The sequence below is a fragment of the Akanthomyces muscarius genome, chromosome 1 (genome assembly GCF_028009165.1).
Source record: "Akanthomyces muscarius strain Ve6 chromosome 1, whole genome shotgun sequence".
Classification (NCBI taxonomy): Eukaryota; Fungi; Ascomycota; class Sordariomycetes; order Hypocreales; family Cordycipitaceae; genus Akanthomyces; species Akanthomyces muscarius.
In genome coordinates, this window is record NC_079241.1 from 915,425 (window position 1) to 930,101 (window position 14,677).

Consider the following 14,677-nt stretch of genomic DNA (forward strand, 5'->3'; position numbering starts at 1 on the left):
ACTCGAGTCGAAAAACAACCTGGACGTGGCGTCCGTCGAGCGCTTACTGTTCCGGTCATGCCTACGCAGAGCACCGCCTACTGCTGCCGTGGATTCGGCCGCGTCTACATATATATTTTTTCTGCTTTGCATTTTTCTTTCTTACCACGCTCAAGACTAGCTTTTGCTTTACTTGCACGCAATGAGGGACGGCGTTTTTTTTTCTGGTTGGAAATTCGGAGATAGTGGCAGGCTAGCGCATTTTGCAACTTGTTAATGCAAACAAACACTGCATTGCTATTCACATCAAGACATCCTCCACTGTCGAAAATAAAATATGACATGTACACTTCTATGTCTATCAAACACTCATATCATTATTTACTTTGCTAATCCGAAAACCCGCTGCAGGAGCACCTCCTTGAAGATTTCCTCACCAGGCGTTCCCACTACCCGGTAGATGCGGTTACGCTTGAGGACGCTCAACCAGCCCAGCTCGTCACCCTCGGCCTGGTCGAGCCTCAGGACCTCGGGGTCGTTGCGCGGGTCCACCGATGCGAGGAACGCGGCCTCTGCGGGGCGCAGCTTGCCGCGGTGGTCGACAATGTGCTGGCCGCGCGACCACTGGCCCTCGGTCTCGATGCGGATGTCCTCGGCCTCGGTGAGCTTCCACTCCGGGTCGTTGTCGCGGGCGAGCGCGTACCACACCGTCATGGGGTCGTGCAGCGACAGGCCGGCCTCGGTCTCCGGGCCCAGGATGCTCGCAATCTTGGCAAACGCGCCGCCGACAAAGTGCTGCACCCAGGCGGCCAGCGGGCTGCCCGAGGCCACGACGGGCGCCATGGTCGCGGAGAAGTACTTACTGGACAGCTCGTGCGGCTCCGTGATGTCGAGGGGGCAGAGCACGACGCGCAGCGGCCGCGACAGGTTCTCCGGGTACGGCGGCAGCGCCTTGTTCACCGTGGCCGGCGGCAGCGTGGCCGAGGGCGTGAGCGAGCTGAGGGCGAAGACGCGCGCCGCGGCCACGGCGTCGGCGTACGTGTTGAACTCGGCGACGGGGGTGATGTTGCCCTGGACCTTGACGGCGCCGCCCATAACGACGACCTCCTTGGCCCGGAGGAAGGTCTCGGGGTCCTCGGACGCGGCGAGGGCCGCGTTGGTCATGGGGCCGACGGTGAGGATGGAGACGCTATCGACGGGGTTCTCCTTGAGGAGGCGCAAAATCTCCTTGTGCGCGAGCTCCCGTGAGGGCGTGAAGAGTGGCGAGATCTTTTCCAGGTTCGTCTCGGACGAGCCCTGCTCGCGGAAAATTTGCAGCCACTTCTCGGGAGGGCTAAAGTCTGGGAACGTGGCATGAACGTTGTGAAGACCATCCAGACCGTCTATAGAGGAAGTTTGCATGTTAGTTTCCAGACGGGGAACACGGCAGTCATGTTCTCTTGGGGATATGACGTACGGAAGTGGTCAAACTTGAGATTCTTTTCCTCCAGAGGATGCTCTGCGCCGAGAGCAACCACGGGCTTACATGCCTTGAGAGCCTCAAAGCCTTCAGGGCGGCCGTTGGCTTTACGCCAGGCCATTTCCTTCTCAATCACCTGCATCATGCCGACGACGTTGCGTCCACAGCTGAATTCCCAGTCAGCAATAGTATGGGAGACAGGTGGCGGGCAGGAACCAAAGAACTCACCATTCCAGAGGCACATTGCCATAAGTGACCGAGATCATGATAACCTCAACCTCCTCCTTGCTGGCACTGAGAGCCAACAGCATAGCCATGACATCATCCACGCCTACAATCTCGTTAGTTTGCGTGAACCAGACATTTGCGCTGCATGTAGATTGACCTACCGGGATCGGTGTCGATGATAATCTTTCGGGGAGCCATGTTGCCGAGATTGGTGCAATAGCGATAGAGAAAGTTAAGCAAAGAGGAATTAAAAGCAACTTATAAAAGAAGATTGAAGAGCAAAATGTGACTGTAAAGGATCAAGTTAGTGGCTCGCTCGGTAAAAAAAGGTTGTGGAGAGAACCCCGCAGTCGTACTACTTGATGGGACAAGAGTTGTAGGACAGAATCAGTAGTTTATATATCTGCCAGGCGCTTACTGTACGTACGCGACGATTTCTGATTTATATCGCTTCAGACGTAGATGTCACAAAATGTAACTTTGTAGGCGTTGCAAGAATTTAGGCCACCGTGCCGGATGCCTTCTCGGATACATGTGCGGTGGGTCATGGCGTACTTTTGCTTTGCTATCGGCGCCGCCACGACAGAAGCTCTGCGGGCGTCTCCGGCCGGGCGCCGGCTTCGTTCTCGCAGCATTTCAAGCGAAGCACGTCTTGATGTTGAAAGTGTGCTTCAAAAACCGAGACAATCGGGAAAGGTGTCTGGAGATCTCTTGAGACATTTGGGCGCGCCCTTGGGTGCGAACCGCAGGAGAAACAGTTCGCAGCATGGCCACGTGTGGACAAATCCGGCCGTGAAGGCGGCTAGCCTTGGACTCGATCTTGTGGCGCATCAGGCTTGCTCTTCGCTACCTACACACTTGATCCTGCATGACAAATATAGATGAACCGGGCCTTGCCATCTGGCTTCAACTTTTACAATTACGGAATTGGGGTGAATGAGCATGGCATGGCTACTGGGTAAGAAAGCTGTGCCGTAAAGCTGGCATCCTTGGACGCGGTTGAAGCTTAAAAGAACCCTGACGTCTCATGCAGCGACGTTACAAGGTGCCATTGCATCGGGGCAGAAGCATACATTATCCGTAGGCTGCACGCTGCCATCTTATATAGATCTGGTTAGTATCCGCAAAGGCAAAGATCTACGCGCAGCCACTTGTCCGCCCGATAGGATGGACGAACCCAGACTGTCGGCTTGTGATTGCCTGCGGATCTGCGATCAAAACTCCCAGAAGACGTAAGAGGCCCATGCTTGCTTTGCAACACCTCGTCGCCAGTCTTGTCGCCAGTCTTGAATTATACCAAGAAAGATCTCGCCACCGTGGTTCGCAAGAGCTTTGCTGGTTTTCTCCTAGACACCATGGGGCAAGGCAGAAGAATTTCTGCTGCTCATGCGGCCCGGAGCAAACCCAATCGTTTCCATCTCTGGTGTTCTCTTCGGCGCAACAGAATAATGGCGCCACGGTGGGCGGCGGCCGGCTCGCCCGTGCCTTGGAGCAGGCGCCTGAAGCCGGACGCGATCCATGCGCTTCACAGCTGGCGGGCCGCGTACCGAGGACGAGCTACAGCTACAACTTTGTGGATCCCAATAGCCACGGCCTGACGATAGAATGGCCGAGTGTAAAGTTATCTACAGCGGCATGGTGGGTGTTGGCAGAATGGTGCTGGTTTCCAACGAGTCACGGCTGTAGCAGCGCTGGCCTGACATTCTGTCTTGGCGCGTCGTGGTCATGCTCATCAAGGAGGCTGTACCATGATGAAATTATCGTGGAGCCTCTGTAATTAGGTTCGAGGATTGATAGGGTTTTGTACCGAGGGGGTGCTGAGATTGACGACTGCGTAGTCTGTGTGAGCACAAGTGTGCAATTGACCTTGGATTGTACGATATGGCAGCAGCAAGTAGGTATGGCGGTTGGATGTAGGTAGGTAGGTAGTTCTGCAAACACTGAGCTGATGGCCACTCCCACTCCCAGCGGCGACCTGTCCCAAGTTTTTGGACGCTCAGGGTCGTCGAGGACGCCCCGCTTCCCCTGAAACCCAACAAACTCCCAATGACAGACAGGGGCCAGGTGCTAAAGGCAATTTCTTTCAGTGGCTTTTAGGCGGCGGCCAGTTTTTGTCCAGCGCCCTGGTGTACCTCCCAGCCAGCCCTGAACAGTGGAAAAGTCAACACCCTCAGCGCCCACTGCACTGTGCCAACAGCAATTCACACGCTGCTGTAGACATCCACACCCTGCTTGCCTGCTGGCCTTCCATCCGCGTCGCTCAGGGTTAGCCAAACATGGTCTAGCGGCCTGGCCGTGGTGGCCGCCCTGGCTGTGTCTCGATTGGCGACGTAGCCAGAACGCAGCAACCACACACAAACTCACTTGGCTCGTTGGCGCGAGTGTCCTTGAGCCACCTTTTCTCCCATTGAGCCATCATCTTCTTCTTGCATCCCACTTGATTCCCCGCCATCGTCTCGTCCCATCACGGCTTCTCGCCCGGACTTTCTCTTCTCTTCTGTGTTTCTTGCCCCCTTATTCCGGCCTCTGCCTCCTGTGCTTCCGCCTCGCCTGATTCTCCAGACAGGTGGCCACGTATCGCTGCAATCCCACCTTTGATCGACAATACAGCAATTCCGCCCGGCCATCATCGACTCGAGCATCTGCATCGACTAGCTACCGCTGCCAGCGCTTCCAAAGCTGCCTTGAATTCCCTGTCGACTGCCTTGACGACTGCAACGGACCAGCCACCACTGCCGTGTCGCACGCCCTGACGACTATCCCGTCCCGTCACCTCGCTCCCGCCACCCACCCCGATACAAGCACCGCCATCATGACTGACTTGAATCTCCTCTACACGGTTGGTGGCTATGCCGCCATCTTTGGTGTTGGCTACGCCATATACCACCTTTCCACCCGGCCTGATGCAAAGCGACGAGCTGCCGTTGCCAAGGCCAAGGCTGCTCAGCCCGAAGTTCGCAAGGAGGACAGAAAGAAGAAGCAGCGCATGGAGGCGTTTGCTCAAGATGCACAGTCTGCCTCCAAGACCGCCCCGACCTTTCCCCCTGAGGTCAAGGAGCCTGAGGCTAGCACGACCACCGGCCGTGACACCATGGACGACTCCGCCGCCAACCGCGAGTTTGCTAAGCAGCTCTCCAAGGCCAAGGAAGGCACCAAGTTTGCCGGCAGATCTGACGCGAAGCAGCGCGAGAAGTCCGTCAAGCAGTCCAAGGCCTCTCAGATGGACGGCGCCAAAAAGGCCGCCAAGGCCGAAGCCGCTGCTCCTGTCGCCCCCGCCGCCCCGGCCGAGCCCGAGACTTCCGCCGATGTCGAAGAGCCGGTCGAGGAAGAGACTCCTGCGGTGCCCGCCGAGGCTGGCCGCATCGACGATATGCTTGAGCCCAAGGCTGCTGCTCCAAGTGTTCTGCGCCTTAGCGAGTCCAAGCCTACTCAGCAAAAGAAGAAGGAGAGCAAGCCCGTCGAGAAGCAAGAGACCAAGAAGCAGCGGCAGAACAGAAAGAAGGCCGAAGCTGCCAAGGCTGCCCGCGACGAGGCCGAGACTGAGCGCAAGACTCTTGAGGAGAAGCAGCGCCGCCAGGCTCGTGTTGCCGAAGGCCGCGCTGCCAAGGATGGCTCCCAGTTCACCAACGGTGCCGCCGCTGCCTGGAAGCAGGGTGCTCCTAACGGCGCCAGCGCTCCCAAGACCAATGGTGAACTCCACGCACCTCTCGACACGTTTGAGCCCGTTTCTGCCCTGACTAAGAAGCAGACCAATGGCGCCGTCAACGCTGTGCCCGCTGTAGTTGAGCAGCCTGCTCAGCAGGATGAGGAGCAGTGGAGCACCGTCAAGGCCAAGAGCTCCAAGAAGAAGACGGCTGCGGCCAGCAACTCGGGTGACGAGGAGCCTGTCGCTGCCCCCAAGGCTGCCATCCTGGCTGCCCCTGTGACCAAGCAGGCCGCTCCCAAGAGCAATGGAAACAGCGCCAACGCTAAGAAGGCATTCGGAGGCTCATTCTCTGCTCTGACGAACAACGACGAGGCTGAGGAGGAGGAAGAGGAGTGGGAGGTCTGAGCTTAACGCAGCAGCCTCGTGCAATGAACTCCCTCGTCTACGTATGGCAACCAAAGCCTTGGCGTGGACGAAAAAAGAGAAAAAAAGACCAAAAAAAAACTACGAAGCAAAAGACGCTTTGCGAATCGTTTCTTGTATCATATTCAGAGGTGCCGGAAACGCCACCCTTGTCACTGCCACTTTCCCTCTTTGCAATATTTCTTTTTTACATTTTTGCTATTGAAGCACAAGCATGGATGGCGTCGATGGCGGAAAAGCGAACCACCATGGGCTGAAAATACAGCACGGAGGACCAGCACGACTACGAAGAGGAGCCCGAGTCTCGAGCAGCAGATGCGGAACCGATGGTGATGAGGGCGGTGGGAGACATTGTTTACTCTGCACAGGCACAGCGCATGGCTGGCCGACGATGAATCTAGTGTGACGAGTTTGCGACAAGGCAACACACGTGGCAGAAAATGGGAAGGATATGGGATATGGCAAAGGGCAAAAGATTGATTGGTTTGTGTGCGATTGTATGTGTGTGTAATCATCATTACCGTGTCGAGCCAAAGCCGGCACGTGGAACTCGATTTGTCTACGATGTAGCCTAAATATAATTATCAAAAAAAGTTATGAGAGAACAAGGTTGTTATGAGTGAGGCTCGGAATTATAAATGGCCAATTAGTGATGGCCAATGTCCTGCGTGGTCTTCTAGGTTGTGGCGAGGGTTAGGCGAAGGCCACGATAGATCAGGTGCCCCCCGGTATTTGGGGTGACTTTTCTCGACGGTGAGCTGACTGCGACACTGGCTGCAAGGTGACATGCCATGTTTTACATGTGCCAGTATTGTATCACAGGATGATCTGATATGATAGAGACGTATAAAGCCGGGGGAGGGGAGAGCTCCGTTAGCGGGTACTTACTTGAGACGACGCCGCCGCGAAAATCAGCTTAGTCGTTGACTCGTCGCGGATGAAATTGTTTCGCAAGGGAGATGCATGGCTTGAAGCAGGTAGGTGGTGCAACAGCGCCGGAGCCGGTCAGCTAAAGAGGTTCACACGCCGTATGTTGATGACGACGCGGGTTGGCGCAAACGAGTATCTCAGTGCAAAATGCACAGCAACTACAATGCTCATGGGGTAGCGAAGAGAGGCTACTAACTACGGGAGGGTAGTGCCTAGTGCGGGAAGGCAAGGTGCGGGATACTACGCTGCAATGCCCTGGCGGCCTATCGAGGTACAACGTTTTACCTTGTTTGGACGAGCGCCGCGTGGCCATGACGAGTTTCGTCCAACCAGTTAAGCATGACAGTTGACTGCTACCAAGTTCCGAGTTGATGCCACGACATGCACTGGCAGTGTTCGGAAGAGGCCATAGTATCGCATGCGCAGGGTAGGGCGTTTGGCGCAAGCAAACAAAACAACAGAAGGCAAGGAATATTAGCGTGCCAAGGATTGCAGTCCATCTTTGGAGAAGGAAAAAAAATCCCTCTTTCTTCTCTGGCGTTACGGCTGAGAAGAGAGGCGGCGTTTGCGTAGGTACACGGCCCGCACTGGAGGAAACTTTTTTCTTCCTTAATATAGGCGAGCGAGTTGAGTGGGTGGAGACCGCCGTGGTTTGAATCTTGGAGCGCCCAGTAACTAACATAGTTATTGATTTGGCTTGACCCTCGAAAACGAGGCTTGCGATTGACGAGCCCTTGTTGCGGGGTATCGAGAGAGAGCGAGCTGGGGATTTCTTTTAAGCGAGGTTGATTGCGGCCTGCATGTGGTAAAGGTATGCAACCTTTTCGCGATTTAACATGTGGCTCGTATATATGTGACCATTTTAAGTGGTCGATCCGTCGATGACGGGGGAAATGGACGGCACGACGGGCGTCAAGATCTCGGCAAAGTGGATGATGGGGCAAGGACAAAAAAAAAGAGCGACCCCTCGTGACACGCCTTATTAAAATGTTTTCTTACGCTATAATGTTTGTTTATTACATAAAGCTGGAGAAAGAAACACGGCGAGGAGAAGAAGAAGAAGAAGAAGAAGAAGAAGAAGAAGAAGAAGAAGAAGAGAAAGGGCGAGAACTTGCAGGACGGGACATGTGGCTTTTGACGGCGCAAAGCCAAAATGGGCAGGTATAACAGAGCCGCCCTTTTTCTGGTTTGCGGTGTTTATATCGATTTCATGTCTGGGGGGAGGGTGAGAGGTTCGGGCGTTCTGGACAAGGGGAAATCCAGAGGGGCAGTATTTTTCCCTGGGATGTAGTGATGCCCAAATATAGAGTCTCTGAAACGTGCAATGCGCATTGGGCCATGATAGATGGCGTCAGGGCAATAAAATGCGACAATGACGGAGCAAAGTATCTCGTCAGCGAACAAAAGCCTTCCAGTTAGCGCTATTTGTTAGTGCAGCGAGTGAAGGCCTGCGCGGGGAATGTCACTCGTGGGCTGATGAGTGAGGGCAGCGTCAACAAGAGCCAGCGCAAACGTGAAGAAGAATCAAATGCAAGACAAAGAATACATAAATACCAATTATGCAGCAAAAATCAATCCGCCTCTACGTCGTGCTCTCGTGATGCTTGCTGCAGCCACTGGAAACCCTGCTTTTGGCGCCCGTGGCCACCCACCAAGGCACCTAAAATGAACGCGCTAGCTGCCCCTCCAGGTCGCTGACGGGCCAGGGCTCTCCAGGGCCGCTGGGAGCGTTTCCAGGCCACGCACCCCCTGTAGTCGCCCCCAGAGGCTGGCGGCAGTGGTCCCTCGATGGCCCCTCAAAGGCCCCCCCAAAGGCCCCAGTTTCGCTGTTTCCCATCATCCTCGCCCCCTTCGCCCTCTCCTGTCCTCCCATTCCCACCACGAGCACTCGCTCTGCCTCCCACTTGTTGTTCCATTCCATCCATTCACTTTAGTTTCTCCTTCTTGTTCTTATTTGGCCTGCCTGCCGTTTTTCTTCTTCTCATTTTATCGTCGCCAATCTTCTTCTTTTGCTCTCCACTCCAAATTCCAATCTGTGCCAATTGTGAAGTTGTCAACCCTCTCGACGGCACCACACACGACACCCTTCACCCCTCGAACCAACTTGCGCCCACCAGATTGAAACAGTCTCAACTGGATTCCAACACGCAACCCTCTAACACACGCAATATACTCGCCTTTGCTTGTGCCTATTTGAAACTACTTGCCTTGAAACAGATCGCTCGCCGCAAACTTGGTCTGCGCCCCATTCTCACGCATACCAATTGCTAAGCCTCAATCCACCCCCTGGCTCCCAGCACTGCCGCCGTCGCGACCAACTCCTCGACGACTTTGTTCCGCGCCGCCACTCTCAACCACCACTGTCGCGTGCCTCGATTTCATACTCGCCGTCAATCGACTCGACTCGTACCGCTGAAAGGAGCCGTGCCCTCCGTGTTCATGTCACTACCCGACTTCCACATATAGGCACACGAGCATCATTGTTGTTTGAGCGCCGACAGTCCCGACGGCCAAGCACGACCGCCCACCATGTCGTTCCCAGTCGCCCTTCAGTCGGCCATCTTTTACATTGTCGCCTGCACGCCATGTGCCAAGATCCGCCATCGCCAAAAGGCCCGCGATCTCGCCAAAAAGGAGCGCATAGAAAAGGCAGCCAGGCTTGAGACGGAGCAGCCGGGCCTCTACCAGCACCCCTCGCCCTTCAACACCAATCCTTACTGGAAGGACGAAATCACCATGGGCCCGACCTTGCCCAAAAAGTCGGCCAGCAAAAACTCGAGCCAGCGCGGCCTGACCAGCTCCGGCCGCGACTCCTGCACGCCCAGCGTATCGGAACGAACCAACGTCGACGACAGCAGAACGAATATCGACAGCATGAGCATATTGCGGGAGGCCGACGACGACGTGCCCCAGGACTGGAATCGTAAAACAGGATACCAACGAGAAGACGAAGAGCTATGGGGCCAATGGTCGGGACGGAAGCTGAAAGACGCCGTCAACAAGGCACGCGACTCGGCCGGCCGCCTGATAGAGTCGACGCTCGGCTTGGAAAAGGAGGTTACGGACCAGGAGCGTCGCGACTTTTACACAACGCCCCGAAACCCGCCCGTCAACGACTACCACCCGCCCGTCGTCAGCAGCCGGCCCGCCCACCGTGACGCCCACAAATGGATGCTCCAGCCGCCGCCGTCCGCCAAGGTCATGGAGGGCAAGGTCCCTGTCAGCCGAGCCGCCAGCTCTGGCAGCAAGTCGAGCGGACGCACCCTCGTCGCCGACGACCCGTTTCTCGACAAGATTATCCAGGACAAACTGGCCAAGGAGCACGCCGACGCCGCGCCCACCGAGTCGGAGCTCATCGAGTCCCTCTTTGCCACCCGTAGCAACCAGAGCGTCACCCGCGCCCGGAGCCTGTCATTTGAAGGCGGCGGCGGCGGACCCTCCGACGATAAAGCCGCCGAGGACCTGTTCGCAGCCAGCCGGTGGAAGCCCAAGGCCCGCCCCGTCGCCGCGCCGCCTGGCATTACCATGGACGATCTCTCGTCGGACGACGAGTCGTATGCCCTTGCGCCCTTGGCCAAGCCCACCAGCCATGTCGCCCAACGCCCCAGGCTCGAGACTATCCCCAGCACCGATGCTAGTACCGGCACTGTTCACCGCGAGTTGACCAAGAAGCGATCGAAGCGATCCAGGTCTAGACGCAGGTCCAGGGCCAGCAAGCTGATGGCGACTGTTGGTTCCCCCGTGGGCGATGACACTGAATAAACACCGCGAAAACACACACTTTGAATGCAAACGCACCGACCACAGACACAAACACACACACACCTATCGAACAAACACAGACTGACAAACACATGCCGAAATCACATCGAATAAACAACACGTTCAAACCCACCCTCTCCTTTACCGACGCAAGCTGGGTTCAACATCCAGCTCACACTTCCACATCTACAACCCGTGCTTTTTCCTTTTCCGTTTCAAGCATTCTCGAGCGATCACGGCGTCTTTACTTTTTTCTTCTTTACTCTTCCTTTCCGATACAGCAGCATAGGGGGGTGTACGGGTGCATGCCTTGCGTTTTTTGCTTTGGTCTTTTTTACTTTTGGCAGGATTGGCATTTTTATCTCCTTGCTTCCTGTTCCCTTGGAACCTTTATTCTTATACTAGTTTGAAATCGGGACAACTCTTGTTTGGAGGGAGTTTTGATGACACACAAAAAGACGTGGGAACATTGCGCCTGTTGGCTCTACTCAGAGGCCAGTCTACAGTTTGTTCCATGAATATATATACAAGTTGTTTTACTTCATCTCTCGTCTCTTGACCCAGCTGGTGATCGACCCGGCCCAGCCTGTACCATGTTCACCTGCCAAAGTAAAGCTGAAATGTAGCCCTGGTTCTCGACGTCAAGCAACGTTTTTCTCCACCTCTTCTCATGAATACAGATAAATAATGGTGAGACCGTAGAACTCCTGCCGATAAATGCAAACGATGACTCTTTGACGCAGTCCCCCTTTACAGGTGCATGCCGCCATTCTCATCCTGGTCCTCGTCGCCCGTCGTCATCTGCCGCATGCGCTCCTCCATGGCCGCTCTCAGCTGCTCATCCGACAGACTCCCACCACCAGCACCATTCGTCCGCGCCCGCGGCTGCGCATCCATGCGCACCTCGCCGTTCCGTATCGTGCCCGTCTGAAACGTACCGTCGGTCCACGGCGACGACGCACCCCCATTCACCTGCTCCGCCACCCCCGTCACGTCCTCCCCGCCCTGCTGCTGTGCTGCTGCCGCCGCCGCCCGCTGCCGCTGCTCCTCTCTGGCGCGCGCGACCGCGGCCTCGGTCTCCTCCTTGCTCGTGAACTCGTCCCACGAGACGCCGCGCTCCTCCACCTCCAACCTGACGAGCGCGATGCGCTCCGCCATGCGCTCGACGACCTGCTCGTTCTCTCGGATCGCGTCGACGCAGTCCTGGTCCGGCTCGCCCGGCGACGCTGCTGCTGCTGCTGCCGCGGCGCCAGAGGAGGCGGCGGTGGCCGTGCCGTCGGCAAAGGGCCGGAGCTGGTCGTTGGAGTACTGCAGGTGGGCGATGGAGTTGCGGATCTCGAGGACCTTGAGGTGCAGCATGGCGACGGAGAGGTCCTTGAGGGCGGCGGCGAAGCGCGCGGGGGAGATGGGCGTCGTGTCGGCAGAGGACATGATGGGCTCTGCGCGTGGTTTGTGTTGTTGTGTGTGCGTGTTTGCGTGTTGAGGAGGAAAAGCTGGACGGGATGGAGGGGGCGAGAGGTGAGGGTTGGAAGCTTGCGAGCTAGGCAGATCGGCTGTTACGTAGGAGGGGCAAATATCTGTGGTGGGGGGCTGCCGCCTTACACAGCAACAGCCAACTCCCTGTCCAGAACATTGGGATTCGAACATGGATCAAAGATTCGCTGATTTATATTCCAGTAAAATCCAGCCTTGATACGCTATAGAAACCAATTCGCTATGTTTCCCCCCTCAATTTAATTCACCGGCATCCACGTAGGCGTATTGCCAACACATCTCTCGAGACAGACGGGAGCAACGCTCAGTATTTCTCCATGGAGCCCTTTTCAAGCCCTGCGCCTTGACCTCCGAACCCTTCTCCAAACAAAGGTTACCATAGGTGGAACGGGATTGATGAATAGCGCCCAGGGCGTCATCAACAGTCGCATGTAGAAGCCGGTGAACAGCTCGTACGCCCTCTGGACGTACCCTCTCACCTCTTCGTCGCCCCGAATGTGCATGAAGCCGAGAGTTATGACGCCCGTCAGGAACAAGTTGGCATACGTCGCGTCGAAGCGCTCCCTCCAGCTGCTGTTCAACCACATGCCCATTTGTGTGGTGAGCTCCCAGATTGAGGGCTCTCTCATGTCGCGCCGGCCCGTTTCGAGGAGCGTCAGGGCGCGCAGGGCAATGCCCAGTCCTGCAAAGCCGAGGACGAGATCGTTCTTGCGGGGCGTGGCGCGCTCGCGGACGGCTTCGGCGATCAGGTGATTGAAGAACAATCGTGATAGGCTGCACATGATGCGCCCGAGAAACTGAAGGCACCTCTGGTCATGGATTATTCCGATCTGAGTGAATTGGACAAAGGTCGCGATGCTCAACATGAAAGCCACCATCGAGATGAGCGCGGCTCTGACGATGCGCGTGGTGCCCTCGTCTGGGCGAGGGCGAATAGGGAGCGCCGCCATTGGCTGAAATAATGTGATATTAAAAGCGTATATTGATGATTTTCGTGCGGTATAAAATTTGGTCTAGGTAGGAAACAGTTTGAAATCAAGAGAGAAGAGTCGAGAGCACAGTTTGACGAGTGGTATGATGGGCATGCGCAACTGGCAGGCGCGAAGCTGACCCTGACCTTTGAGCTGCCGAGAGTCAAATGTATTGTCAATGGAAAGATTCAAATGACGACGAATCTTTCAACTGGCATTTCAAGATCGAGAAAATGTGAAATTTAAAAACTTTGACTTGGTACCCTTGCTGTCAATTCGTGTAAGTGGCCAGGCAAAGCCTCACAGCTCGGGAGTGAGGCTTTGAGAAGAGCCCAGCCCCAGATTCGACGGCCAGTGCATATTTCAAGATCTTCAAAAAAAAAAAAATTGCACAGCAATAGTTAACTCCATCTTTCTTATATTTTATAACCGCACATCAACCTGAGCGAGCTGTTCTCCCATCGCCGGCTGACTCATCACGAAGCTGCCCCAAATGCCAGGCCTCCTGGCGCGGCCTACAGCAGCTCCACCAATCAATCATAGGGGGTCCCTGTCAGGAAGAAAAAAAAATCTCCAGACGAGCTCCAAAAGTTTCTTGTCCTTTGTGCAACCCAGTTTCCCTGTACAACAACCACAATCCAACATGCTTTCCTTCCGAACCCTCGCGCGCTCTGCGCCTCGCACCATGAGCTGCATGGCCTCGGCCTCTATGCGCCAGGGCCTCGTCGCCCGCCCCTTTGCCGCCGCCAGCATGGCCAAGAGCAGCGGCTTCCAGATGATGCGCGCCGGTGCCGCCAGCTTTTCCACGACGACCAGCCGTCGCGCCGCCGCCGCCGCCGATGGCGAGACCGACGACGAGCTGTCGGCCAAGATTGAGAGCGAGATCCAGATTGAGGAGGAGATGAAGGCCAGCGAGCAGGAGCCGTCGAGCGTCAAGGACTTTATCGACAACAGCCCCTTTGAGCTGATTGACACGCCTGGCCAGGAGGTTGTCAAGCTGGTCCGCAACTTTGGCGAGGAAAAGTGCGTTTTTTCCTTTTTCCTTTCTTCCTTTCCTCATCCCTTTGAAAGTTTTGCATATGCTAATCACGAAAATGCACAGAATCACCATTTCCTTCTCCATTGCCGACATCAACAACTTTGACCCCTACGCCGACGAGGCTGCCCTCGAGGACGAGGAGCCCCTCGCCGACGACCTCCAGGCCGCCGAGAGCGGCAAGCGCCAGAACCAGGATCTGGAGAGCGACATGGAGGCCGAGGACCTCGACGAGGAGGCCCCCGCGCCCATCAACCTCTCCATCGTCATCGAGAAGCCCGGCAAGAGCGACGGCGCGCTCAACATTGACGCCACCGCGCAGGACGGCAGCGTCGTCGTCGAGAACCTCTTCTACTACGCCGACGCCAAGCTTGCCCGCCTCGACACCCCCGAGGCCGCCCAGCAGCGCGCCGACGTCTACCCCGGCCCGCCCTTTGGCAGCCTCGACGAGGACCTCCAGGTGCTCATGGAGCGCTTCCTCGAGGAGCGTGGCGTCACCCAGGCCCTCGCCGTCTTCGTCCCCGACTACGTCGACCTCAAGGAGCAGAACGAGTACCTGCGCTGGCTGAACAACGTCAAGGGCTTCATCGACGCGTAAAGCGTTGAGGAAGCTCTCTCGATTTCGTGTGTTTAAACTCGGACGTGTAAAAAGAAGGGGGGGGAGGAGGATGATTGATGATCACTTGTTCTATTATTTTCCTCACTCTTTATTTGTAATTTGTACAACACTTTAAAGCAACCAAAACCAG

The 14,677-nt window shown here is 56.0% G+C and overlaps 6 protein-coding genes across 7 annotated transcripts; 3 read left to right on the forward strand and 3 right to left on the reverse strand.

Annotated features, from left to right (window-relative positions):
* Positions 1 to 360: 360 nt before the first annotated feature.
* On the reverse strand, positions 361 to 1,864 carry LMH87_005217 (uncharacterized protein; the record flags this gene model as incomplete). Its single annotated transcript, XM_056202897.1, has 4 exons — positions 361 to 1,361; positions 1,436 to 1,605; positions 1,667 to 1,769; positions 1,828 to 1,864. 4 exons carry the CDS (start codon positions 1,862 to 1,864, stop codon positions 361 to 363), a joined length of 1,311 nt encoding a protein of 436 aa, XP_056058408.1.
* Positions 1,865 to 4,478: 2,614 nt separating this feature from the next.
* Positions 4,479 to 5,717, forward strand: LMH87_005218 (uncharacterized protein; the record flags this gene model as incomplete). The annotated part of the gene is made up of 1 exon (XM_056202898.1): positions 4,479 to 5,717. The coding sequence occupies one exon, from the start codon at positions 4,479 to 4,481 to the stop codon at positions 5,715 to 5,717; it is 1,239 nt and encodes a 412-aa protein (XP_056058409.1).
* Positions 5,718 to 9,194: 3,477 nt separating this feature from the next.
* Positions 9,195 to 10,427, forward strand: LMH87_005219 (uncharacterized protein; the record flags this gene model as incomplete). The annotated part of the gene is made up of 1 exon (XM_056202899.1): positions 9,195 to 10,427. The coding sequence occupies one exon, from the start codon at positions 9,195 to 9,197 to the stop codon at positions 10,425 to 10,427; it is 1,233 nt and encodes a 410-aa protein (XP_056058410.1).
* Positions 10,428 to 11,177: 750 nt separating this feature from the next.
* On the reverse strand, positions 11,178 to 11,858 carry LMH87_005220 (uncharacterized protein; the record flags this gene model as incomplete). 2 transcript variants are annotated; one of them, XM_056202901.1, is made up of 2 exons in its annotated part: positions 11,417 to 11,443; positions 11,493 to 11,858. In XM_056202901.1, 2 exons carry the CDS (start codon positions 11,856 to 11,858, stop codon positions 11,417 to 11,419), a joined length of 393 nt encoding a protein of 130 aa, XP_056058412.1. The 2 variants fall into 2 exon arrangements, with proteins under 2 accessions (XP_056058411.1, XP_056058412.1); XM_056202900.1 differs by having other exon boundaries at positions 11,178 to 11,858.
* Positions 11,859 to 12,250: 392 nt separating this feature from the next.
* On the reverse strand, positions 12,251 to 12,871 carry LMH87_005221 (uncharacterized protein; the record flags this gene model as incomplete). Its single annotated transcript, XM_056202902.1, has 1 exon — positions 12,251 to 12,871. The coding sequence occupies one exon, from the start codon at positions 12,869 to 12,871 to the stop codon at positions 12,251 to 12,253; it is 621 nt and encodes a 206-aa protein (XP_056058413.1).
* Positions 12,872 to 13,535: 664 nt separating this feature from the next.
* On the forward strand, positions 13,536 to 14,526 carry LMH87_005222 (uncharacterized protein; the record flags this gene model as incomplete). The annotated part of the gene is made up of 2 exons (XM_056202903.1): positions 13,536 to 13,915; positions 13,995 to 14,526. The coding sequence occupies 2 exons, from the start codon at positions 13,536 to 13,538 to the stop codon at positions 14,524 to 14,526; spliced, it is 912 nt and encodes a 303-aa protein (XP_056058414.1).
* Between the last annotated feature and the right edge of the window lie 151 nt (positions 14,527 to 14,677).